The sequence below is a fragment of the Pithys albifrons genome, chromosome 3 (assembly GCF_047495875.1).
Source record: "Pithys albifrons albifrons isolate INPA30051 chromosome 3, PitAlb_v1, whole genome shotgun sequence".
NCBI lineage: Eukaryota > Metazoa > Chordata > Aves > Passeriformes > Thamnophilidae > Pithys > Pithys albifrons.
The window spans coordinates 49,446,480-49,472,829 of NC_092460.1; the positions used below are offsets into that span (position 1 = coordinate 49,446,480).

Genomic DNA, 26,350 nt, shown 5'->3' on the forward strand with positions numbered 1-26,350 from the left:
TCCTCCTCTCTCTCCTCCCCGGCCAGCCAGGAGCCACGTCACCGTCACCCAGCGCTGGCTTCAAGGCTGCTCAGCCTGGGCTCTCGAGGAAACAACCCCCAACTTCCAACCTAAAGCAGGGAGAAGAAAGCCCTAGCCTGGGAGAGGGAAAATCCCCCTCGGTGGAAAAGTAAGGGAGACATCCAGCCTGGCAGGGGAAAGACAACCGCAACCAGGGGAGAGGAAAGCCTGAACTTTGCTCCACAAGAAGGGAGAGTGCTGTGCTCAGGGAAAACGGAAAGTTGAGGCGGAGACCGTTCACTCAGTTGAGGCTTGGGGGAGAAAAAGTCCCTGCCCTTGCTCTCCCTGCCCGCAGAAAGCACCCCACTTCCTTCGCTCCAGAGGAGACACCCCAGCACCATGAACATCTTCCGCATCCTGGGGGATGTCTCCCACTTGCTGGCCATCATTATTCTCCTGCTGAAGATCCTGAAGTCCAAGTCCTGTGCCGGTGAGTGCTCCCACGCCCCTGGGAAGGAGGGTGGTCTTTCTTTGAGGGCAGCTTGATGCAGAGTGGAAGCAAAAGGGGTGCTGGAAAGCCTACTGATAGTCTATACAAACTGGCAGCCCTCCCCATTGGGCTCTTGGAGGGAAGTCATCCTCCTCCTCCGGGAGGTGTCCCTGCCAGAAAGAGAGGGCTGTGTTGGAAGGATGTGATGTGGCAAGGCACAGAGCCTCAGGCAGGTGTTGGTCTTGGGGTGGTGAAGCAGAGGACATCAAGGCCAGAGGGAAGTGGAAAATGAGAGCAAGAAGTTGTGGTGGCACCAACAACCCGGAGAGAAAGCTGCTTTAGGTTGCAGGTCCTGCCAGTGATGGACAGGTGCCAGAGGCTGTCCTGTCCTGAGGTAAGGAAATTAGCACAACAGCTTCCTGCAGGAGGATTTTGCTCAGTGTTCATAGTTTCCTCCACAACAGATTTTGGGATTGGGCTGCTGAGGCTGTGACCATTATCACTGGTAAGAGAAATGGGTGGGCCTGACTACGTCTCCCTGCTAGTGGTGACCAAGCCCCATCAGTGTCCCTGGGCTGGTCCCACAGCTCTTCCCTTCTGTGTCACATGTTGTATCACACAATTCCTGGTGAGGTGGGCAGGCAAAGGGGGAAGGGAGGGAGGAGAAAGGCCTTTTGACAACAGTAAGGACCGAATTGGCAAAAGCTGTGAACATGCCCACTGAGCACCAATCCCTACAGGCAGGCTCAGTGGCATAAGCAGGAGCCTGATCTGTTACTTGGGAGGGAGACTCCTGCCAGTCCTGGGGTAGGTTTAAAGCTACATCAGCACCTACACACCAGACCTGGCTCACAAAACAACATGCATATATACAAGTGCTTCCAAAGAAGGCATAAGGGGAAACCACCATCCTATGGGTCCTTCCTTTCATCTGCTTTACCTTCCTTTTGTCTCCCTGCCATGCAGGAATCTCTGGGAAAAGTCAGATTCTTTTTGCCCTTGTCTTCACAACCCGCTACCTGGATCTGTTCACAAACTTCATCTCTGTTTATAACACTGTGATGAAGGTAAGGAAAGGGCAGTTAAGCAGCAGAGATTCCCCTCAGCTCACCGTGGTTTCTCAGGGAGATGAGGGTACATGGTCACTAGGTTAGGTTTTCAGCCAGGAAGGGTGGATAAACATGCCTCCTTTGGTGTCACTGGCCCTCCATTGACAAAAAAAATGTTGCCACAGTCAGTGAGTGAGCTGAGCCACATTTAGCACCACTGAAACCAGGATGAGATTCTGTGAACCAAGCCTGGGTGTCCTTGCACAGCAGGAACATTAACAGAAGGCTGCCACCAAGCCAACTTCTTCACACAGAGCCCCAAAGGGACTCAAACAGGTGTGATTCTCATGGTGGGGGAAGCTTTACCTGACCACTAGAGTAACCCCAGCAGAAGTGAATCCTTAAGGCAGAACAGGAAAACCATTCACCACTATCTCACTGTGGCATGGCCCCACCAGAACCAGGTTTACAGACCTCTAGCAAAGCCATCCTCTCTTTAAGCATGGAAGGTGCAATTGCAGGTGAGGTCTTGCTGTCTCCCTTCTCTCTCCCAGGTAATTTTTTTGATATGTGCCTACGTCACTGTGTACATGATCTATGTGAAATTCCGAAAAACATTTGACAGTGAGAATGACTCCTTTCGCCTCGAGTTCCTGCTCGTCCCTGTCACAGGCCTGTCATTTCTGGAGAACCACAGCTTCACCCCCTTGGAGGTAAGGAAAAGCTGAAGCAGGAAAAGGGAAGGGAAGCAGCAGCCTTACACCAGGCAGGAGAGGGAGAAGCATGTTGAATAGCTGAGATTTTTAACAGTAAAAGCAGGCAGGAAAGGCAAAGTTGGCGGGCCTTGAAGATGTTCAGCATTGTCTCCTCTCAGTCCCAGCACAGCAGGCCTTTTTCCCAACTTCAGAAACACTACTCATCCCACTTGCACATCAGTGTTTGCCAAATGAAAAGCCTTGAGTCTTAACACATATTACCCAGCACTGACTCCCCACTGCCTTCATTTTGCACCTCACAGATACTCTGGACCTTCTCCATCTACCTGGAGTCCGTGGCTATCCTTCCTCAGCTCTTCATGATCAGCAAGACAGGGGAAGCAGAGACCATCACAACGCACTACCTTTTCTTCCTGGGCCTCTACCGAGCTCTCTACATTGCCAACTGGGTCTGGCGCTATCACACAGAGAATTTCTATGACCAGATTGCTGTAGTCTCCGGGGTGGTACAAACCATCTTCTACTGTGACTTCTTCTATCTCTACGTTACCAAAGGTAGGTAGTAAATAGGTTGGTATAAATCTGAAATGTTCATTCAACACTTGCAATGTACAGTGGAGCAGCAGCTTGCCATGCATTAATCCTTGCATGACTTTATTCTTTGCTGTATTTGTGATGCACATTGTACACCCAAAGTCCAGTTTAAAAAACGTATCTTCTGAATGCAAGTGGGCATCACTGCTCACAAGGCTTTAGAAGCACATGTGAAACACAGCAGAAATTAAACCAGAGCTAAGGCTGGTTTAACCCCACCTGGGGAAGTTAAAAACTGAGGTACATTCAATTCTACATACATTTTGAAAAATTATGAATCATGCAAAAAAAAAAAAAAAAGCTTTGAGGGGGCAAAAATAGCTGCAGGGAGACAATGTACCTGAGAAAGCAACTGCAGACATACAGAGATATTATTAAGCCTACTTTTCCTTTGATGAAAAAATGTAACATTGTCAGGAACTAATTCTGTAGGAAGACGGGCATCTGCACAGACAAGACACTCCTGTTTTCCAAAATCAGATGCCTCTTCCAGTGCCGTGTTTGGGTAAATAGTCACACACCAGAGTTAATGAGTGCACCAAGGGCATAAATTCTGGTAGAACACACTGTGGTTTGCTGAGGCTGAAGTACACTTTGAAACACCTTCCTGTTGAGGAAGATGGAATTAGATTAAATTAGCTAAGCCGACAACTGTTTTCTAGTCTGACAAAAGCAGCAGTGATGGCCTGCGTTTGATATTTCAAGGGGTGGATTTTTGGTAGCTTCATGCAATATACCTGCTGATAGAGAGGTGACAGGAGCACTGAGCAGGTGGCTGGCCTTGGCAGAATTAAGACTTCCTTCTGCCATTCAATATTTTTGTAGCCAAAAAATTACTTTGTATAACTGCCACCAAGCTGGCCCACGTCAATTCCTTTTTTTACTTTTTCTAAACTAATTCCAATTTTAGCTTCACTCAGTTCATGTGTCCTGTGTCCTTCTGTATTTTGTGAGAAATCCATACCCTTTGTATTTGTGATGATGGAACCAAAGGGGGAAAAAACATAACTGCTGGCTTTTAGTCACACCACTGGTGACAGACCCACAAAATTTAGATGGTACAGGAGGCAGGAGAAAAAAACATTTGTCCCTGAAACATCACAGCAGGAAGAGAATTGCCTTTTTTTTTTCCTCTTTTCTTTTACACAAATGTTCTGGATCATGGGCAAGAAATAGTGTCTGAAGATATGCAAATGCTTTGCAGTCATTTATGAGAGTCAAAAATATTATAGCAGGTTGCATCTCTTTTACATTCTTTCAAAAAACCCAACTTTTCAAAACATTTCTAACACTGAAGAGTTCAGACAAAAGGGCAGTGATGCTGCAAAAAGGAAATAAAAAGGCAAAAAATGTGTTATATAAAGAAATGTATTAAATAAGACTTCAGAGCCTATACCAAAGCATTGCAAAGGGATTTTTATAGAATGCTACTTCTTTTTATCCTGTTTTCAAAACTAGATGAGCTCCTTTCTGTTTAACACAAGGACATGAAAGGTATCCCAGGGAAGCTTTCCAGCTCCCCAAAACTTGTATTTCACTGAACAGCCAGGGTTGGGAGCAGATGGTGGAAGAAGAGGGAGAATCATCTAATCCATGCCCCTGCTCACAGCACATAGTTCAAGGTCCTGTCCAGTCAGGTTTTTTGGCTATCTACAGGATGCAGCCTCTCCATGCAACCTGTGCTGATGTCTGACTACCCTCTGTAAAATACTATTTTCTGATGTTTAAGTGCCCATTGCTCCTTGCCCTGTCACTGGGCACCACTCAGCAGTCTGTCTGCTTTATTGCTCCCATCAAGCATTTGTACACATGGGTAAGATCCCACTCAGCCTTCTCAAGGCTGAATAATCTCAGATTGCAGCCCATGCTCTTTAACATCAGATGCTCCTGTGGTCCTTCTTGATTTGCCCTAGTATGTCCCTGTCTCTTGTTCCGAGAGCCCAGAGCTGAACACACCACTTCAGCTGTGGCTTCCTCGAGGCTGAGTAGAGAGGAAGAACACGCCTAGGCCCTGCAGCTCCAGAGGCCGTTTGCTTCTTTGCCACAAGGGCACGCTGGTGGCTCGTGTTCAGCTTGGTGTCCAGTACACACCAGGGCCTTTTCTGTCAAGCCACTTTACAGCTGGGCAGCCCCCAGCACACACGTGCACCTGAGGTTGTTCCACCCCGGGGCAGGATGTCCATTTGCCTTCACTGACCTTCACAATGTCCCCCCGCCCACTTCTCCAACCTGGCATGGTTCCTCTGGCCCCACCCACTTGGTCCATGAGGCACTCACTGCCCTGTGTGGTGCATTGTTGGCACATTGCTGCCCTTCCCTCTGGCATCCCATAGAGACCACCCTAGCACCCCGTACCAGGCCACCAGCCACTCCACCACTGACCACCACACATCCAGGGCAGTCACTGCTCCAGCCCCCCCTCCCCCCCCATCTAAGCCTGTGGTCCTATGGCATTTCCCAGAGGCATCCCTGCCATCCCAACTTTGTGGTTAGATGGGGTGGGGCAGGCTCAGGAGGGTCTGGCCACAGACTATTCAGGCTATGCTCTACGTCAAAAGGAGGGGAAAGCCCTAAGGATAGCACATCACTAACAAAAAAAATTAAGAGGGTCCACACATGTAAAAAAAGTAACCATGGGAGAAGAAACAGGAACCTTTTCCCTCAGCATAGAGGGTAATAAAATAGCTTGTGGAATCCCCTTAGCAGCAGTCTTGTTGTGGTTGTCTCCCATTTGCAGTTTGCAGACCTGATACCCCACTATCCCATGCTCTAAATAGCAATTTAGAAAAAATAAAGTTGTTGAAACAATAGAACAATTGAATTCACTTAAGTTCATTCATTACCTTTTCTCTTCACACAGTCCTGAAAGGAAAGAAGCTAAGTCTCCCCATGCCTGTTTGAAGACATTCCACTGCCAACATAAGAAATTCTAAAAACGAAGCTTTTAAGATCACAGCTTTCCTTCCCTGGCCCTTTTTGACAAACGGATGGCTGAGCCAAGTTTCAATCCGGTGCCAGGAAGACAACGAGGCTTGGAAAGCTGAAATGCTTGTCATCCATGAGACTCTCTCCCTCCATTTTTTTATTTCTTCTCACTTGAATTTGGTGCTAGTGTAAGTAGTGCTGGCCAATACATAAGTAGTGCGAATTACTCTCTCCTGACTCTTCCCAGCACCTGCATCTGAAACACACCTGTACCCTGAGGCAGCACAAGGAGTGTAAGAGAAATTGTCACTCCCTTTAGTCCTTTGGCAAGTACCCATCATAAAGGGACCATGGTACTCATATTAAGTGATAGCACAGACAGAAGCCACGGGATCTATTTCTCAAGTGGCCACAGCTGACACAGCAGATGCTACAAGCGGTTACTTTAACTGTACAAACTAATACCCTCTCTAAAATTAACTCTGCCTGACCCTCTATTCAGGTCCTGTAACATTCAAGAAAAACACATCCCCTTTGAATGACATGAATCTTCCAGTTACACAAATATTCAAACATTCCCCCCACTCACTCACTTTCAGCTCCTCGTATCTTACAGAGTGGGGTAATTTCAATTAAAATTCATGGGGTTGCCAGAGGTGTTTCCACCTCCTTGAATTTGTTGTTTAAAGAACTGGGAAGAACAGGGGCAAAGACAGCTTTACATTCCAAAAATAAAGAACAAGTTCACAATTTATTGACAACAGTGTTTTTATTTATACCTACAAAAGAAAACAAGATGGTATCAAAAGGACAATTTACAAACTAAGAATAGTAACATAGCTCTTAGTATCCTGTGCCTGAACACCACAGATCTATGAATCTCTCAATTCTTCATCAATTACAACAGGAATGTGTTCAGAGACCAGTAGCTGCGTGAAACAAGATGCTGATCCCACACAAAGCCACTAACCTTTCCATTGTTCAGAGAAGTCTGAATAGTAAATTGCTTCAGAAAGTGGGAGGGGACACCCAACTCATCTGACACTCCCACAAACTTTTTACAGATTGAAAACAATGCAAACAACACTAGAGACTAATGCTTAATCAAGAAGAGCCCTCCAGCTGGTATATGCAACAGAGCAGTGAGCACCAGGTGGGACAGGGGCAGCACATGCCACAGTGCATTTAAGCACTCAACAGTCTGGTTGACACTCGGAACTGAACTGAGACTCTGGACTTCAGCTGACCTCAATGGCAGTAAAGCACGGCAAGACTTGGCACTGATGTTTGCACATGCACAAGCCTTCTCCAAAAGAAGTGAAAGGTGTAACAAGACTGTAAGGCAGCTTTGGTGGTCCAGAGACCCGTTTTAAAGCCAGTCAGTGAGATGTCCTACTCCCACATTCCTCAAACACATTTCTGCATTCAACGCTCAAATTTAAAACAAGAAATGGAAAAAAAAAAGCTCTACATTTGCTTGTGAGGGAGGCCAAAGACAAATCAGTCAGTGCCTGGGTAAACAAAATGTTTCTGACTTTCACTTAACACAAGGAAAGGAACTTCCTGCCCATGCACTGGAATTATAAAATGGGATGAGGGAACTTGAGGTTCTGGAAGATCTCTCCCTTCTCCCTGTCAGCAACCTACCTGTGTACTGCACCAAAGAAAATGAAAACGCAGTCATGGCCCAAAATTTTACTCTGGGAAGAAATTAAATCTAAAAAGAAATCATTTCTGTATAAGCAAGCTCTTTTCCAAGGCTATAAGAAGTTCCACTCTGCTACAGAAGGAGTGGGCTGCCTTGTTCATCCATATGCAAGAACGCCAACAGGAAAAAACCACAACCCCCTGCACTCTCATAATGCAAAGAGCGTGCCTCAAACCAGAAGATGTATCCATTCTTTTGTCACGTTATCAGACCAAGAGCAGCCAACTCCTGTTATCATCTACTGTCTCTGAACCGTCTGGTATTAGAAATCACAAATCAACAACATGCTTTACTAAAGGGAGGAACTCCCCTCACACCCACCTTAGCCTGTAAAATAAACAAGTTTTATTCATGTATTTACTAAAATTTCACTCTTCTCTAACATTTTCTAAAATACTACCTACCTGCAAGAGCTCAGCTCAAAGGGACCAATGGAGCAGGGAAATGCACTCAAAAACCAGAGAAAGCAATCATCAGAGCAAGGTACAAAAGAAAAAAAGGCTTCAGAATCAAAATGCACTAACCAGCTCACTGCTTACCTCATGGAAAGGAGATCCCAGTCAACCTCCTCCTCACTTCCTCCCCCACCTTGCCCTCCCCCCCCAGCCCTCCCTATTCAAGCCTCTTAAGTGTGGAAAACCCTTGTCACATTTTATTGAGCATAGTGACATTCAGAACATTCCCCATGGCAAAAGGGAGTTTGTGAAGGGCAGACAAACAAGATCCGCTGTTCATCACTTGTTTAGTTTCTGGAATCTCAAGTAAGACTCCCCTCAATAAACTCAACAACAGGAATTTAGGAACAGAAACCAATTTAACAATAACCAGGCTCCACGTGTTTGTGATGCTGCAATTTAACAATCATAGGCAAAGAACTTACTTGACTAAGTATCTTAGCAGTGGTACCCACAGCAACTATCAGGTTTTCAAGTTACCAAATCCAAGACAGGTTTGGTCTCCAACACTGTATTTTAAATCCCAACCTCCCTACTGCAGACTTATACAGGTACCAGAAGACAGAACTTCCAGAGCTGCAGAAAATGCCAACAAATATACCTAAGGCATTACTCTGAACACCGCCAGCTCAGACAAATGAGCAGAGTTTTCCTATAGAAAGTCATCTACAGTAAGATTACAAGCAATAATAGTGAGCTATTAAAAAAAAAATTAAGATTACAATAAGTGAGCATCGCTCCCTTGCATTCTTATTTTGAATGAAGTGCTTTTTGGCTCCCCAAAGTTTCCCACCTCTCTTGATACTTCCTGAAATTAAGTTAATGTGTTACAGAATAGAAACTTCTTCCCCTCAAAAGCAAGTTTTCACACAAACCTTTGACACCAAGATGATCAAGCTGGGACCTATCTGCCTTATACCTATTTCCTTTAAAGAAAATAAAATTTCCAAATTTATCAACATGCAAGACAAAAATAATAAATTTTCCAGTCAACTATATAAAGCTCTTAAAAAAAAGGACAAAAAAAGAGGACAGCGTTCATAATGTGGACTGCAGGCCATTTTTAATGAGCTCAAGGGATTGTGAATGGTGAATTCTAAGTCTAACCTGCATGAGAGACATCACAATGGGAAAGAAGAGAAAGAAAAGGTTCCTTTAAATGCAAGAGGTCTACACTGGTCACCAGCAAGGTCTTATTTGCGGGTGGGGGGAGGGGGTGGGGGAGGGGGTGGGTACTGGTAGGTGGCGGTCTGTCCCATATAGCCCATCACATTAGTGGCAGGGGGCTGCGGAAACTGTTGTGACATGAGCGGCTGTGGCTGCTGGCCCGAGCGCCCCACCATCCCTGCATACTGCTGCTGTTGGGTGGCGCTCTGTGCGGTTCTCCCAGCGGTGGCAGCTGTGGTGCTGGCACCATAGCCACTAGCATTGTACTCTGCAGTGCCATAGCCACTCGTGCCATAGGCAGCTGCTCCATAGCTCCCTTGAGTGTAACCATATTGGCTCTGTGCTGCCCCAAAAGCAGAATTTGGGCTCCCATAGGCACTGCCATACGTCTTGTTGGCTCCATTGGCGTAACTGTCAGCACGCTCACGGTCTCTGAAGCCACCTGAGTCTCTCCGGCCCTCTTTCACTCCCCGGAGCCTCCTGTCACACTCTTCCTGGTACATCAGGTTAGGGTTGTTTACCGAACTGCTCGTTCGGTAACGAGAACGACCTCCTGGTGATGGATATATTAAGATTTAGTACCATGAACAAGTCTTAAACAATGAACTCTGGTACAATTACTCCACCCCTTCTCCCTGTTTTCCAACTCCAGTTTTGCCATAAGGAGCATGTTCTTCTGACTAACTTCCCTGCACAGTTGTGCACATGCCTCTTCATTTTGTTCAAAGTGTAAACATCAAGTTCCACAAAGATTCCTTACATATGTGCTTGGAGACAAAAAAAATGAAAGAAATTCAGGACTATCTTGAAAATATAAAGAAACTTCTTGTTCCTTCAGGGAATGGGAGGAAAAGTAGTCCCTGAAGCTAAGTCAACATACCCCTTTTCTGATCTCAATTTTCCACATGCATCCACACGCATGCTGTTGCCTGTGCTTAGGTAAGAGCCATAACAAATTAATAACTGCAAACAAGATCAGCTGAGGACGTTTCCAGGAGAAAAAAAATCTACAGCTCAGATAAAACAGGGGACTCCTCTCTGTTGGGACAGAAATACTATGTCTACCTGAAGTGTGACCTCAAGAACAGAACAGCTTTAGTACTAATCTGTTTGCTGTCTCAGACTTGCACTTACTACTTCCCTATGCCCTTTCCATCTACCCTCCCTCAAAAATGGGGAACCTATTCCCTGTGTAGGTCTTTTCCCACATGCCTTTACCTCCACCACCACCTCCTCCTCCTCGGTGGTCCACAAGCTGCATCAGCTTTGGATTGATGGCTTGATTGGCTTCTTCCAAAACTTTGATAAGCTCCCTGGCTTGTTTCAGGTTTCCTGGTGTGAAGAAGGTGTAGGCAGTACCTTTGTTGGTACTACGTGCGGTACGGCCAATGCGGTGCACGTAATCTTCGGAGCTGTTCGGATAGTCGTAGTTTATCACAAATTTAACATCTTCCACATCTTGTGAAGTGCCCAGGAGCGAAGCACAGTGAAAGGGTGGGGTTGAGGAAAGGGGAGAAGAAGAGAGGACGTGCCAACGAAAGGTGGGGAGCACGAATGCAGGTGACAGTAATAAGAAAAAAAAAAAACAAAGTTAGTAATTGCATGGAATAAATACAAGACAGACTCATCCCAAAAGAGTAGAAGACTCAAATTTAAGACTGTCAGGAACAAAGGTCAGTGTCCTGAAAAAAGAGTCATAATTTTAAAGCAGCTTTGCCCTGCATTCAAAGCCATCCTCCCCGGAGTGCATTTCTCTGTCTTCCTGTGTCAAAGACACTGATGTTTGTGAATAACCTAATTGAATTTTGGTGGTTTCTTTTTTTTTTTTAAACACAATCCATAAAGTGAAAATGTTACCATCAGACAGAGCAAACTGGGGTGGAGGAAGGGCAGAACTGCCATGGTAAAGCTTATACTCTGTTGGGAGAAGTCTAACAAAAAATAACGGTAATGAGATCACTTACCTTCCACTCAGCAACATGAAATAAAAGGTAATCTTAAAAATATTTACTTTTACAGTCCTAATAAAATACAGTGAACTAGTTTCCCTAGCCTAAAGGCACTTCTATTACATTAGTATTATTTGGCCAACTCATCAAAAATTATGCAGACCTAGGATATCTTAACTCAGCTTTGTAGTTGTCACCAGAATGCATTGCACTAACACTTCACTGTGCTGCTCTGTCCACTTCTGGCAAGCTTGTGTAATTTGGAAAATCCTGAATTCTGTCAGCAATTCTCCACTTCCAGTGCCAGATGGAAGCAGGAAACAAAATTATCAAAATGGCTTTGTAGGCAAAACAATATTAAAATTTAGGAGATCAGAATTGCAGGCTTTACAAAAAGGCAAGATTTTATAAACTTGCAGGACAGAAACCGAGTAAATGTTAGTGTAACGCTTCAGTGAAAGCACTTGAAGTACCAAAAGCACCTATTTACTCCAGTATACAGTATTTTCAAATGCATGGTTTTACAGTAAGTGCCCTAACAGCTCATAAAAAAAAAATTAAAATCTGCATTTTAACAAGAATATTCTGAAAATATCCAAGATAAAACACAGATTTTGTGATTTCCTTTCCTTTTTTTTTTTTTGTTTTAAAGAGAGAAACATTCTCTGTTTGTTACCAGACCGATGCACACTCCCTCCTCCTGTGGGAAACCGCTGCAGCCGATCACGTCTCTTTGCCTTTTATTTTTGGCGGCCTCCTTTCGAAAACTCCGCCCTCTGACACGGGACCACTGGAGCGCGGGGAGCATGCATCAAGGGTCCGTGGCAGCGAGAAGTCCCCACACACGCTCGCTCTGTGAACTGGCTTAGACGCTTCTCTGTAGCCCCATTTGGTTGTGAAGCGCCGGAGAACCTGGGTTCAGGTAAGTTTCAGGTCCTCCAACGCTTTTTGTCCCCTATTTGGGGTTCTTAGGGGCAATTGCCAAAAAAGTGAAGATACAAAAATTACATCCAAAGGGTCAGACTGCATCTATTGCCCAGACTGCATCAATTTCAAAGGGGTTGTTGGAAAAATAAAAACATGAGGGTTGTAGTGACAAGAGGGGGACTTCATGTCTGTTTCTTATTACAGCAAAGGGGGGGCTCCTCAGTCTTTGCTGACTCCAAAGTCCTGAATCACACCAAAACAAAGGGAGTGAGAAGGCACGTTTCACAGGGGGCTGCGCGAGTCTCCAGCCAGGGTCCTTGATGCAACAGTTTTTTAAAAAGGAAAGTGAAGTAAAGACAGAAGTACATGTGACAGATTACATCTTCACAGCCGGAGTGCAACTAGACTGACAAACTCCAGATTACATGGTCCTCAGTCAGTCCTGTTTTGCACATCCAGTAGCAAGTGACTTGAATTACCAGAGAGGATAGAAGGATGTGCCTTCCCATCAGAAACCACAGGGAATTGTAGCTACCAATGCAGACAGAACTGACTTGACTGGGGAGGAGCAGGAAGAATGAGAAGGCAGGAAGAGGAAGATGCAAGGGTGTTTTCCAGACTAGAAAGTGATCCTGGGCAGAGCACGCAGCTCGCTGAAGAAAAGACCAGAGTGCGTGCAAGACTCAGCTTCTCCAGTCTAGCATGCTCCAAAGTGTCTGCACATACTCGCAATCTTCCTGCACTTTTAGAAGATAATGCAGCAGGATCAAGAATCAAGACTGTAAATCATTTTTGACAGCTACCTGGGAAACATTCCCTTTGTCAGACCATCAGAACACCATATGGCACAGACAGTCTCCAACAATTAATCGGGACAGACATAAACTAGCAAACATGCCAGTCTAGAGAGCAGTTTAGACCATCACTGTAGATGTGCCCCCACCCCTGCACTGAGAATGATCTGCAGCTGATATCAAAGCTTCTGTTAAAGAAAACCAAACAAAACAAATTCAATGCTTGTAGTTTAATAGACTGAACAAAAAAAATAAAAGTTTAAAAAAAAAAAAATCAGTGCAGAGAGAGGACCTCACTCCAGGGAATTATCACAAAGGAGGTATTACGGGACTCAGAACTTACCTGGAAGAAGCTTTTTTGAAACCAATGTTCCATTAGGAAGAGGGAAAGCCCTGGTGACTCAGCCAAAAGGCGCGCGCCCCTGTTATATGTTATTTAGGTAGAAGCCTTCACTTTCCAGGATCTTGGAGGAAGTCGTCCAGAAGTTTGCCAGTTAAGTGACTTATTTTAAGCAGCAAACTCAGAGCCCCAATACAAGCAGAGATGTTGTTCAGTAACAAGAAACAGACTCTGATACCTTTCCCCCTTCGCTCAGGTGAAGTGGAGGATGGGAAGTGGGAACTGTTTTCTGAAGTGTTATCCAATTGAGTTGTTTTGGGGGAAGTGGTTTGGTTTTTTTGAGGGGGGTGAGGCTGTTTTAAATGTCTAGGCAAGATGCACAAAGAAGCTACCAGCACACAGCAAGTCTGTTTAAAAAACGCTGCTAGAGAAAGCAGCTGTCTTTCATACCAACTGGTTTCAGGCCTCAGTCCCTTCTCCCAACAGGCCCAAGTTCTAACTGCACAGGTCCAGACATGACCCCAGAGGGCAGAGACTGAAGTCCATATAATCACTTCCTGAGGAAGTGCTGGACGTTTTTTGAGGGGGGAGGGGAAGGTGGGAAGAAGGTTGTGTGAACAAAGGCTGCCAAGTCTAGTAATGGTCTGCCTGTATTAAAGTGACCATATGATGCACAGCCACCCATCTGGCATATGACAAGAGATCAGATAACTGAGGGTTTTAACTAACTGGATCCTCCAAGTTAATCTCTACTGATTTGCAGTAATTTTGTTTAAAATTTACTACAATGAGACATTGATCCCCAAGTAGTTTACCTTCTACTAAACTCAGAGTGGGGAGAGTATTCAATGTCTGCTATTCAACTCAGAGCACTTCAGAAGCCATCCTCTTCTAGGGTGGGCAGATTGATAAGGACTGTGCTCAGCACACCATGTTTCACAATACAAATATGCTTATTATAAAAGGGGGCACAACTGATGCATCCAGACAGATCATTTTCATACCACCAGAATAGAGCTGTGCGATTTTGATTCAATTACATCTCTGGGTAACAAGATGTTAAAGGCCATATATCATCTCAGTGGTCCTGCCTAGAAGGAACACAGAGGAGGGAAGGTTACATGTCAAGACCAAAGATGTGGAGCAGCACTTTCTCAGATGTGAATACATCTGCTGGGTAAACATGCATGTACACTGGGGTTGGTATGTTCAATCTGTGGTGTGTCATATGGGGAGAGTATTAGCTATTTCCTGTCGAAATGCTCTCCCCACAACTTCCTACTTGAACTTTATCTGACACGCTCTGCACTGAGAGCAATAATCCATCCCTGCTATCCAGCAAGAAAAGCTGGATTTGGGGAAGAAGTGAGTGTGGTGGAAGGGTTGGGTTGCATAATTGGACGTCTCTTCTCCCTCTTGGCGATCGATTGGTCATGCCTAGGCCTTGCTGCAGACCAAAGCCTGTTCATTAGGAGCAGGAAGAGACTTTGAATATGAAAGAAAAAAAAAAGATTAATGTTAAAAAACGTATTTCACATGTGGGGGAAAATCACGCTTTGATTTTTTTTTTTAAAGAAAAACATTTTTCAGTCCAAAGAAGAAAAATATGCAGCAGTAGGCAAGAGTGGTCTATATGTACAAACCTAGCCCACGAGATGCAACGTCGGTAGCAATGAGGATAGGAGCCTTTCCAGAACGAAACTCTGTAAAACAAAGCATGCTATGAAGTAAGATTTTTCAAAAAGATTAAGTTACCTGAACTTGATTTACACTAAATGCTCATTTTCCAGAATCTAGGTAAGATGGGTCAATTCCAGAAACCCCAGCAAGTCAGGATATAATGCCTCAACTATTTTTCAAAATCCAGCTCTCTGGGTGGACCAATTTTCCCATAGTTTTGTCAAAACAAATGAACAAAAAAAGGAAAATACGAATACTGAAATTACAAGTATAAAGGCAAAGGAAGTTCTTTTAAAGGTACCTATTGGGTCTGGGGATCAAAAAAAAAAACAACAGAAAAACACATCTCAGTAAATTAGGTCCAGTAGCCCAAGTTATTCTCTGCTCAGTGATGAACTCACCATTAAGCACCCAATCTCGTTCTGGCTGACTCTTGTCTCCATGGATACACATAGCTGGCCAACTGTCAAAAAGAGATGTACATTAGTAGAGACGCAAAGTATATACATTAAAGGCAACAGGAAGCTTTACTGCCATTCTGTTTAAAACACAAAAACTGTAACATTTGATAAATATTTTACTCCCTACCATCCTCTGGCCTCTATCTACTCAGCATGTACACTAAAGCCATTACCTACATAAACAACCATCTAAGCCAAATCACATTTGCTACACTGATACAGTCCCAATCAACATATCAGGATTCCGATACACTTAAAAAAGCTGCACCGATTACAAACGTTCTCTTCCACTAATGCTTTGATGGACTGGAATCTTCTGGGAAACAATGACTGAATTCAGCCAAGAAAATAATGGACAAGTTGTTCCCAACAATAGCATCATGAACACTTAAACCTTACTGCTTTTGATTACAATTTCTGTTCCCACTGGAAAAAAGTGGAGGGAGGGAATGAGGAAGCTCATCTCAGCTCATCTCATCTCACCCATCTCTGCGCATCCTTCGAGTGAGATCATCACACCGCCTCTTTGTCTCCACGAAGATGATAGTCTTGTTTTCCTTCTCTGCCATGATTTCTTCCATCAGTTGTATCAGTCTAAAACAGACAAGAGAGCTCTAAGATGTATATCCACATGTACCAGAACAGAGGAGCTCTCTCTCAACCGACATTGAGGACATACACAACACACATCCAAATCAGTCAGTCAGTATCACACAGAATTTCGGTCAGTTGTACAACAATATGGTCAGAATATACACAAGAGACTAGTTAATTACAGGACTTATTTTGTAAACCTCAAAGGTTAAATAATACTACAAGTAACCTCATTATTTGGAGTTTCTAGCTGGCTGACAAAGCAATGTAGATTTTTAAGTGAAATGGTAGGAAAATCAGCTTACTTATGGTCTTTCTCACTTTCCATGCACACATCCACTATCTGCAGGATATTGTGGTTGGCACTCAGCTCCAGGTTTCCCACATTGATCTGAACATAGTCCTGCAGGAAGTCCTCAGCAAGCTGGCGCACTTCCTTTGGCCAGGTGGCACTCCACATCAGAGTCTGTCGGTCAGGCTAAGAAAAAAGGAAAACAGATTTATTTAAGGTACTGGGCTTGGAATAGGAAAACAAAGGACACTTCCCTCGTAAAAGGGTCACGCACCCTTATCTGGTCAACAATTTTTCGAATTTGGGGTTCAAACCCCATGTCCAGCATTCTGTCTGCTTCATCGAGCACCAGGTACGTACACCGACGAAGGTTGGTCTTTCCAGCCTCAAGGAAGTCAATCAGGCGACCCGGTGTAGCAATGCAGATTTCCACACCTTCAGAACAGAATAAGCAAAAAGAGTAAGGCTCTTCATCTGAATGTCAACTGGTATTTTTAGTCAAAATGAATCACCTTCCAGAGCAAGATTGTTTTTTGAAAAAAAAAAAGCACCACCCTCATTCGTACCCAAGATTGAGTCATTTCAGTAGAAGCCCTACTTTCTTTTAATATTTTTTCCATTCTGAAATTACTGCTACAGTGCCATTAGAATAATAAATGCAATACAGAAGCTAAAAGCTTACTGTCAGAAAAACATCAGTGAAGAGCTGTCCAAAAATCAGAAGTAAGGTAAGCTTCTACTCAACTCTGGCCCCCCTCCATCCAGAATTATGCAGTCTAGAGAGGTGTCTCGAAAAATTAGAGCAAACTCCAGCTAAACTTCCCACATTAATCAAACGTGAAGTGCTCCTCTTGCTCTATGGGTCAAAGTACTTCTTTTTTTTTTTTCAATATATAAAGCCAAAGCATGGGCTTTACTGCTGAGCAATTATGCACTAATAGTGAAGACAACCATCCTGCCTATGAGCGTTAAAACAGAGTTCAAATATTCATAAACTAGTATCAGGTTTGGCAATTCACACATTCCTTAAAAGATGGTCTGCTTTCTACCAATTCCCAAATCTTTTAGGTGAGTATTTTGGTGCCACTGAAATGTCCACAGAAGGTAAGTTAAAGGAGGAGCGTGTGACAAAAGTTTTCTTCATAAGCAGAATTTCTATTTTACAGCACTCTAGAAATGTGTGCAAACACCCAGCCGGGTGATCCTCCCAAGGCCTCTTCACATAGCCCTGGACTCTCCCACTGACGATGCCACTCTTGGAGTGTGCTACTGTTCTCTCAAAGACAGCTATTCCACAGACTTCCACTATGCACACCTTTATCCCATTACTGCAGTTTTCAACAATAACTCTGCAAATTGTAGTAGTAAGCAAAATTTTCTGATTTCTTGAGTAGATCTGTATATATAACCTTGCCTTGATAATGCTTCTTATATCTTTTCACATTAATTCTATTAACTTTTTTTTAACCAGGTGAAGATAAATGCCATAATCATACTCCTGCATTTGAAATTTTATGTAACTAGCCCTTGAAAAGCAGGTTAGGCCACTTAAGCACTACTGTGCCACAGTGTTGCTGTACAACCATGGTTCCTCATCCTTGTCCCTGGCCATGGGCAAGTTACAGACAGAACATTACAGGGTATGTGAACAGAAATAGGGCCTAGTGCTTAACAATTAAAAAACAAAAAACTTTTAAAAAATTGCAACAAAAAAAACCCCACACCCCCCTCCAACCATGTAAAGATGTTTCTATACATTCAGAAACCAGGTCTGATTATTTAACAAACCTAGGCAGAAAACTTGAAATTTGCCTTTTGCAAAATCCTTCCATAAACTTGCTGGTATTGTATTTTCTCAAAATAACCTGTTCTCCTGGGAAGTTTCCTTTTCCCCTTCCTACATCCTGATGATCTTCAAAAGCAGGAATTTCAAAGAGAAAACAGAAAGTCTAATATTCGAGTCACTACACAGCAAAGAGAACTACCTCACAAATTCTCACTGTAACTGGAGAAAGAGCCAGAACTCATTCACTCTCACCCTTTGAAACAGGTCTTAAGGAAGAGTTGTACTTTCACAGAGAATTTACACCACCACTTCCTCCACAAAATGTAAACATCCATTTAAAAATTACCTCTTTCTAGATCTCTGATCTGGGGACCTTTGGGTGCTCCTCCATATATGCAGGTACTCTTCAGTCTGGAACACTTGCCATAGTCATCAGCCACCTGCTGCACTTGCTGGGCCAGCTCCCTGGTAGGTGCTAGAACCAGGCACTGCAAAAGGAATGGATTCAGGATAGTCAAGCTGCATACACATCCCTAACTTAAAACCATAGGCAAAGTTGGACCATCTGCTCTTTATTAGCTAAAACATTTAAATATCTTCAGGCTATGTCAGCAATCACACAGAATTTCAACTGAGTGGGATGTTCACATTGTGACAGTAAACATTCTTCTACACACTATTCTGATACATCAATTAAATAAATCACACATCTCATTAACAATGCCATTCCATACACACAAAAAGGAAGAGAATCAACTTACAATTGGGCCATCCCCTCTCTCCAAATATGGCTGATGGTTGATGTGAACAATTGCAGGCAACAAGTACTAAAACAGAAGAAAACAGCATTTTATAATATCTAAAAAATCCAGATTCTGCAAAAAGAAGATACTTGCAGTATAGAGCAAAACCAAGTTTTCAGAGCTGCTGACCAACATATCTACTTTGACATGAGCACAAAATACAACTGCTCAGCACCACTGAAGGGAAAGCTCATTTCAATATGGAGTCTAAGGTAGCAGAACTGAGCAATCTTGGCCCTAATCAATGCTTTTCATAAAGGATAAAAATCCTTTTGAACACCGCAGTTTAAATTAACATATACCTGGAAGACTTGACCATTTTATATTTCAACTTGCATAGTTAACGAAACACATGTGCTAAAGAGAACATAATGTTCTCAAACTGGAAGGTAAGCACAGACCAAAGAGAAGTGACACACAAAATGCTCCGTGTACAGCCTGTGAAGTCCATGCTGTGTCATAACAGCCTGTGAAATTTAAGTCTCCTCCATGTTGCAATAAAGGAAGCTTTAAAAACATGTAGTCATTTCATGCAAGCAGCACTGGCGAGCTCAAAACCTACCAACACACAGGTAATTTCTACAAAGTGACCAGGGAAGTGAACTAAATAAGTAACAGGAAACAATACGCACTGCCAGAGTCTTCCCAGAGCCAGTCTGTGCAATGCCCACCATGTCACGACCGCTGAGGGCCAGTGGGAAGCCCTGGCACTGAATTGGAGTGGGTTCTGTGAAGTTCTGGTCCATCAAGGCATCCATCACATACTCTACAGAAATTCGAAAAAAAGAATTTCTTAAAAGGATGACTAAGGCTTTAGAAGACCTTTTAGAAAACAGAGCCAGCAACTGTTTAGGCCTGTTCTGAGTAATCCTCATGATCTTAAAGAAGAGTAATGCACTTACGCGGAAAGCTGCACTGGTGGAAGGCAAACACTGGCTTGGGGCAGCCCTCCATCCCTCGGATTGTGATCTCCTTCTTCCTTCGCAATTCTTCAACTTCATACTATGTATGTGGAAAGAAAGAAAAAGCAAATGCCAAATGTCAGTAGAGATTTTAATTATATGATTCTAACTGCTAAGTCTCTTCACACCTCTGGATAACAGCTTTGTTACAGAATGGAATTGAAATAGAGATCTAAAAAAAAAAAATCACTTTCCTTAAGATTTTAAGACTGAGTTATTGCACAGTTTCTTCAATATTCAGAGGTCTGAACTCTCTATGTAGTCAAAAAGGATTAATGTCTGTGTCTTCTTACAACCAGCCCTTTTTAATGAAAAGTATATTAACAGAGTATTTTTAGGAATTACACTGTTTCCAGAGGCCAGACATGACCAAAACCTTCAAAAGCCATTAGAAACAGAGGATAAGAAATACATTTTATGTGGCAGTGGTAAGAATGAAACAAATTAAATACGTCCTAACATACTACAAACAGAAGGCAGGGCAGTCCCGGTCCTTCAATTAATACATTTCACAGGTGGCCAAACACAGAGTTCTTGCTGGACAACTTGCAACTCTGAAACATTGCTTGGAATTTTTTGGAGTCAGAGCTTCTTTCTACTTAAAAGAAGCCCAGACAAAATCATAATTATACTCTAAGACCTCACAATTTTTCTAAATAATGGAACTCCTTGCAATATTTTTGAAATGTGTATCCACAGAATTTTAGTATTAGAAAACCTAGACAAAAATAAACCACTTAATCTTCCAAGTCCAATTGCCCTTTGTAACGTGTTTCCACATCTAATGACCTTATTCTAATGCTCATTAGAAATGAATAGAGAGATACACATCAATATCAAGCACGCACTTTATTCAATGCAATAGATCGACTATTTGCGAGAATCTCTTGAGTGAAAAGCTAAAAAGAGAAAACTACTTCTGGGGAAAATGTGAAAATCCTTTTAGCTGGTTAAGCCAAAGCAGCTACAGCAGCTCATACTAATCGTGCCTCAGGAGTTCAAGCTGTTGTATATTTTAAGAAATCGATGCCTCTTTCAATTCCTTTATGTCATCTGAATATTTCACATAAGGATTTTTAATTCTATGTAACTGGATAATGATATTTTGTTTGTTGTCTCATGTTAAGAACAAAGCTCTTAATTTATAATTATTGAAATGCATTACAGATGGAAAAAGAAAGTCTCTAGACTGAGGTCAGATAGGAAGAGAAGATTCTGTATTTACACAGTGCACCAGTTTGAGCTCCCAGTGTAAACAGGACATTGTTTTAACAGGGCATGATGTCCAGTTATGGGGGAGAGCTGGAGGCTGCAACACAGGCTGCATGAACAAAGACGGGGAGCACTTGGTTTGTTCAGCCTGGGAAAGAGTGGCCTTACAGAAACCTTTAACTGCTGCTTTCAACCATCTGACAGGTCACTATAGAGAAGATGTTGCAGAAAATTATTAGAGGGGGAAAATTACCATGAGAGAAACATTAAGCCCCGAGACAGCCACCCAGAGGGGATATGAATTCTCTGATATTCAAACACAAAGGGACAAGGGGCTAAGCAACCTGCCCTAGTTCTGCAGTTTGCCCTGCTCTGAGCACAAGCTTAGACTAGAGATCTACCCAAAGCCTCTCTCAGTCCAAATTATTTTTATGATAAAATATTACTTGCAAACGTTTTTCAAGTATTTGTCACTTTTAGTTCATTATTTTATGTTGTCTCAGGGCCTCTTCAATACTGTAACTCAAGTCCTTTAAGTCTTATCTTCACAGACAAATTGCTAGCCTGGACAAGCACTATGATGATACATTACAAATGTCAAAATATAAAATATCTTGTATAAAAACAACTAAGAGCAGAAGCATCACCTTTGCTAATGTTAAATACTGAAGGCAACAAGAACTGGCATGCTACAGAGTACACACATCAAACCAGCCCAATGCAGAGACAGTTCCATTACAGGCTATCCCAGACTTCCTAGGACAAGTTTTTCAACTTGTGACGTTTTCTGTGGTAGGCAACATGGAACAGACAGAATCTGAGAACTTACTGGAGTAAGCCTGGCCACTTCGGGATGTTCCACGTAAAAATTCTTTTCAAACTTGGGCAGTTCATTTAAATCCCATTTTTTCTTACGCAAACGTTCCCCTGGATTCCCAAATTTCTTTGGAGGGAGAGGACCGCCACGACTTGCTCCAAACCTACAAATGTGAATGTTAGTTATTCAAAAAAATACTAGTAATGTTTAAAAACTATTTACATCTTACTCTGGAATTTTCACATTTCTTAACCATTTCTCATTCTCTTCTCCCCATACTGACACATGACCATAACATTCTAGCAAAAGTCAAACCCTCCAATCACTGTGATGGTACAAAACTCCTGGAAATAACATAAACCTGCTTTTAGTCACTTATGAACCCTAAACCATCACCCCTTTAAAGCTCCTGTCTGTAGGGCAGAGCTGTGGGTGCACCTGTAAGCACTCGGCTTGACCCAAAACTGACAGTGCACTAACAACATGGGCAGATAGAAGAGATGAGAAAAATCCCCAGCTCCAAGTTCCTTCTATTTCTCTCAAGGTGGTCAGTTGTACACAAAATAGCTGCTTCTCTATCTCCTCCTCTGTCCTCTCCTCTCCTTTCTTATCAAGAACTACGCCTCAAATGAAAAACAACAGAGTGATGAACAGAAAGTAAACAAGTCCAGCCAAGCCTGCAAATCCACGTGGAATTCTGGAACCAATGAAATAAGAAATTTAAAAAAGAAAACAAAACAAAACATTAAAAATTATTTTTAAAACAGTCTAACAGGAGGAAAAAAAGCCAAAAAAGTACCACATCCTCTCTCAAATGCATTCTGATGAAGACTCAAAAGACTAAGAAGATAGTGTTTATAAAAAGATTTCTAACCAGCAGAGCAAGTTATTGCTCTTTTTTTCCAGTTCATTTCATACACTTCAAAATGTTAAGAATTAACTGTAATGACTGGCTAATGCAATAGCCAAAATGAGCTCCTGGCAGTAAGCTGTAAGAGTAACTAAAAACCCAGTCGCATGAAATGGTTATTTAAATATAATAAATTATATTTTAAAATGCAAAAAAAAAAAAAAAAAAAGAAGTTACAGCTTTTCCATTAGTATCACCAACTCAGCAGAAGGTACTTTTCCAAACGCTACCAGGTCACCTACAGCTTTCTGCTAAACAGGAATTCATTACACATTTGCAACACTTCTATTTAGACAGCAAATCCAAACTGGCTGCACCTGACCCATAGTCCACTGGGAAATAAAAAACTGTTAATGAAACAAACTGAAAGCACCAAAAATCCCCAAACAACCTTCTTACAGGAGTAACTTGTGAGGGAAGAAAGGAAGGAAGAGTAAGATCTCACTTATCTTAATTCTATCTGCTCAAACATTAAGTACGTTTGTTCTTTAAATCCCTTCCCAATGGAAACTACAAATTACAGTGACTAAAAGACCAAGAAAACAACTCAAATCAACATTGTAACAGGAAGGAGTTCAATTGTCGGAGAAGTTAAGTATAGTAGATATAATTTAACTTAAAACCTACTAAATTAGTTTGAAAATGTTTGCTGGGTTCCAACTGTGCATTAAGCATCTTCCACTTCTTAGAAACATCCCTCATTTGCTAAATTGAGGTCAAAATGGCAATTATTTCTAAATCCAAGCAGTTCCTGCAAAACTCACAATCTCCCTCCAGTCCACCAGAAGTTGAAAGGGTCAATGGAAAGAAACATGACAGGGCTGATTGCAAGACTGGCCCCTGGAATAGCCAGTACTAGGAATGTTCCTCCCACAGCTACAGAGGGAAGAACTTATGGATTTTACACAGAAATCCCATAGTTTCAGTTTTCCATTCCTGTACACAATATGCCTGGATGTTGACCCGAAGGATGAGCCCTTGACCACTGCCTGCTGGGGTTTGTCTCCTAAACTGACATTAACTGACACTTTACATTCTGATTACACATAAATTGGGATTCCAACTCCAGTTAAACTGATTTAAATCTAAGAATGTTACTCTGATATGCCAACAGCTCTTTTCAAGTGCAAATTCAGGCTGGCTCAAAACATTATTCTCTCATATTACCGATGCCATCATTTCTGGGACAGACCTGAGCATATTTGATATATCCAGAGCAAAACATGGTCATTTTTATCCTACCTACAACTTGCTCCTGGCAAGAGGAAAACAGAAAACTTGTATTGGATTAGTCTACAAAAGAATCAGCAATAACTGCTGGGTGGCCCAAAATGTTACAGAGGTTATTTATGAAGTGTGATGGTAGTTGGTGGTTACAAGTATTTTCACACCTTAAAAGAACATACCTAACAAATTGAATCCCTGAAAGCATTAAAGTTTCCAGCATAACATGCCATAGAAGAGACTTCTTGTGCAAATATAAGAAACTTAACTAAGAAGCCTGTAGGCACTTTTACTCCTGCAGACCCCCAGTTTAAAAAAGAAGCACCCACTATAATCAAAGACTTTACACAACACGAGATTACACCAATTTTAAGGTACATCAAGTGTTTTGCCAGCGCTTTGGCCTGTGTTCTTTTGGGTAACTGTACAGAAATCTGCATCCTCAAACTCCCTGACTAAACTCCAAAACCAGCTGATCTACCTCGGACCTGCCAAAGCGATTACTCCAATCTCCTTGTGTTAAACTGAGCTGGAAGCCTCACAGCGGAAAAACACCAGAATCCTCCTCTCTGGGGAAAAACAAAAAAATGAAAGTATCTTTTCATTTCAAAACGTGAAATGTGGGTGTAGATAAGACAATGATACAACTATCTTCTTCCACAGACAACCAGAAACTAAATGTTAAAGTGCATTGCAACATACAGCAAAATATTCTTTAATCTCCCTGTGGAAAGGGAAGAAACTGAAGTGGGGGGGCTTGAAAAAAAATGGAGAGAAGACTTATTAACTGAGATCTGGTCTGCCAGATTAACAGAACCCACATGGTATGTTTATTGCTAATCCCTGAGAACAGAGGCCTAACTACTCGTGATCTGAAGGACAGGATATTCCACTCTCCAAAATTAGTTATAACTTTGTCTTTAAAAAGGCCTGGAAGGAATGCCTTTTTACTTTCAGTCCTTAAAAAACTCGAGCCTCAATCTAGTTATGCAGTATAATGCCAGTGTATTTATTTATTGCTGTCATTCTCATAAGGGGAAAAAAATCACACCAAATCAAATCTGCAAAAGCTGTTTCCAAGCCAAACTTCCTTTAAATAATAGATTCAAGAGTATCAAGTACTCGGTCTCTACAGTGCCACACAATCAACTTCTCTCTTGCTACCTAAGCTTGGCAGTGTGATCCAGGACCACATTCACCGGGATCACCCTCCCGAGTATCCGAGTCCTCAGCAGTTTTCGGTCTCACTTCCTCTCACAAGCCTGGGAGCGCAGCTGAGAGGGATCTTCCCCCACTGCCATCTTTCCAGGAAGTCCAGAAAGAGCAATGACAACCAGAAGGGCAGAGGAACAAACAGCCCTGCCAGAGCCACCGAAACCTTCATGGCTTGCAGGGAGTGGAGGACACCGGGGTCGCACGGTAAAGAAGAGGGCTGTGAGAAAATAATTGAAGTAGGTTGGGGGGACCGTGGGTGCGGGCCTTACAGTTGCAAGCAAGGCTCACAGTTACGCATGAATGATGGAAAAGCTTAATAAAAAAATTTCAAAAAACACTCAAAAGCCCACCACTCAACCTTGATAAACTCTCCAGCTCCCCCCACCCCCACACGAGAATTTGTTGGGGGGAAATCCCCACAAATGGGATTTTCGCTCTCCCAAAGCCGCTGTTACAACGCATCCCACCCCCCTTCGGCCTTGCCCGTCCCTCAGGCCCCAGCGCGGTGGCTCAGCCCCCCCACCGCCCCCCGGCAGTGCCGAACCCCCCCTTACCCGCCGCGGTCTCGGTCACGGCCCCGGTCCCCGAAGCCTCTCATTGCCCCCGGGGGGGTGGGCGAGAGGCAGCGGAACGCCGGCCGTGGGGACGGCGAGGGGCTGGGGGTACGGGGAGAGGGTCCAGCCAGGGGCGGCTGCGCCTCGGAGGACTCGCTTTGCGCCACCTCGCCTCTTTGCTGGGACACAAAAGGAGAAGAGGTGGTCAGGGGGTCCGAGACCCGCTGGGCGTCAGCGGCCGGAACGGCGGGGCTCTCGGTCGACTCCAGGGCCCGGGCAGTGTGGAGACACCAGCGTCTTCTTCCTCCGTGCTCCCGGCACAAAATGGCCGCCGCCGCCCCGGCCCGCTCCGCTTACGTTACGGCCGGCCCGGCGCTGCGCCAACGGCAGCGCTCCGAGACACCTACGCCTATTCACCGAACCCAATTACGCAGGAAGCGCGCGCGGCGAAACACCTCCCCACGCAGTAGCAGGCGGGCTACGAAAGGTGCGTTGCGTTCTTTGCTTAGAGACGAGGCCCGGCGTGAGGAAGGAGGGAAAGGCTATTCCCCAAAGTCTGCTACGCAAGGAGCGCGCTCCGTAACCCCTCCTGCACAGTGGGCAAAACCCGGGCAGAGGCGTACGTTACGTAAGTGCACGGCGTACGGAAGGTGCGTAACTCAGGACGGTGTAGGGCGGGAAGAGACCGTGCGCTTGGCGTAATATTCTTTATTAGACCGCGCTGGC

At 43.5% G+C, this 26,350-nt stretch overlaps 2 protein-coding genes across 2 annotated transcripts; one reads left to right on the forward strand and one right to left on the reverse strand.

Moving 5' to 3' along the window:
* KDELR3 (KDEL endoplasmic reticulum protein retention receptor 3) lies at nucleotides 1–6,526 on the forward strand. The gene is made up of 5 exons (XM_071551773.1): nucleotides 1–490; nucleotides 1,457–1,557; nucleotides 2,094–2,252; nucleotides 2,558–2,810; nucleotides 5,710–6,526. The coding sequence occupies exons 1-5, from the start codon at nucleotides 400–402 to the stop codon at nucleotides 5,748–5,750; spliced, it is 645 nt and encodes a 214-aa protein (XP_071407874.1). The 5' UTR covers nucleotides 1–399; the 3' UTR covers nucleotides 5,751–6,526.
* DDX17 (DEAD-box helicase 17) lies at nucleotides 6,525–26,091 on the reverse strand. The gene is made up of 13 exons (XM_071551772.1): nucleotides 25,625–26,091; nucleotides 21,734–21,884; nucleotides 19,633–19,732; nucleotides 19,363–19,496; nucleotides 18,689–18,754; nucleotides 18,274–18,415; nucleotides 16,416–16,576; nucleotides 16,155–16,327; nucleotides 15,739–15,849; nucleotides 15,196–15,257; nucleotides 14,758–14,817; nucleotides 10,323–10,562; nucleotides 6,525–9,657 (listed from the first exon to the last, which is right to left on the reverse strand). The coding sequence occupies exons 1-13, from the start codon at nucleotides 25,666–25,668 to the stop codon at nucleotides 9,131–9,133; spliced, it is 1,971 nt and encodes a 656-aa protein (XP_071407873.1). The 5' UTR covers nucleotides 25,669–26,091; the 3' UTR covers nucleotides 6,525–9,130.
* Between the last annotated feature and the right edge of the window lie 259 nt (nucleotides 26,092–26,350).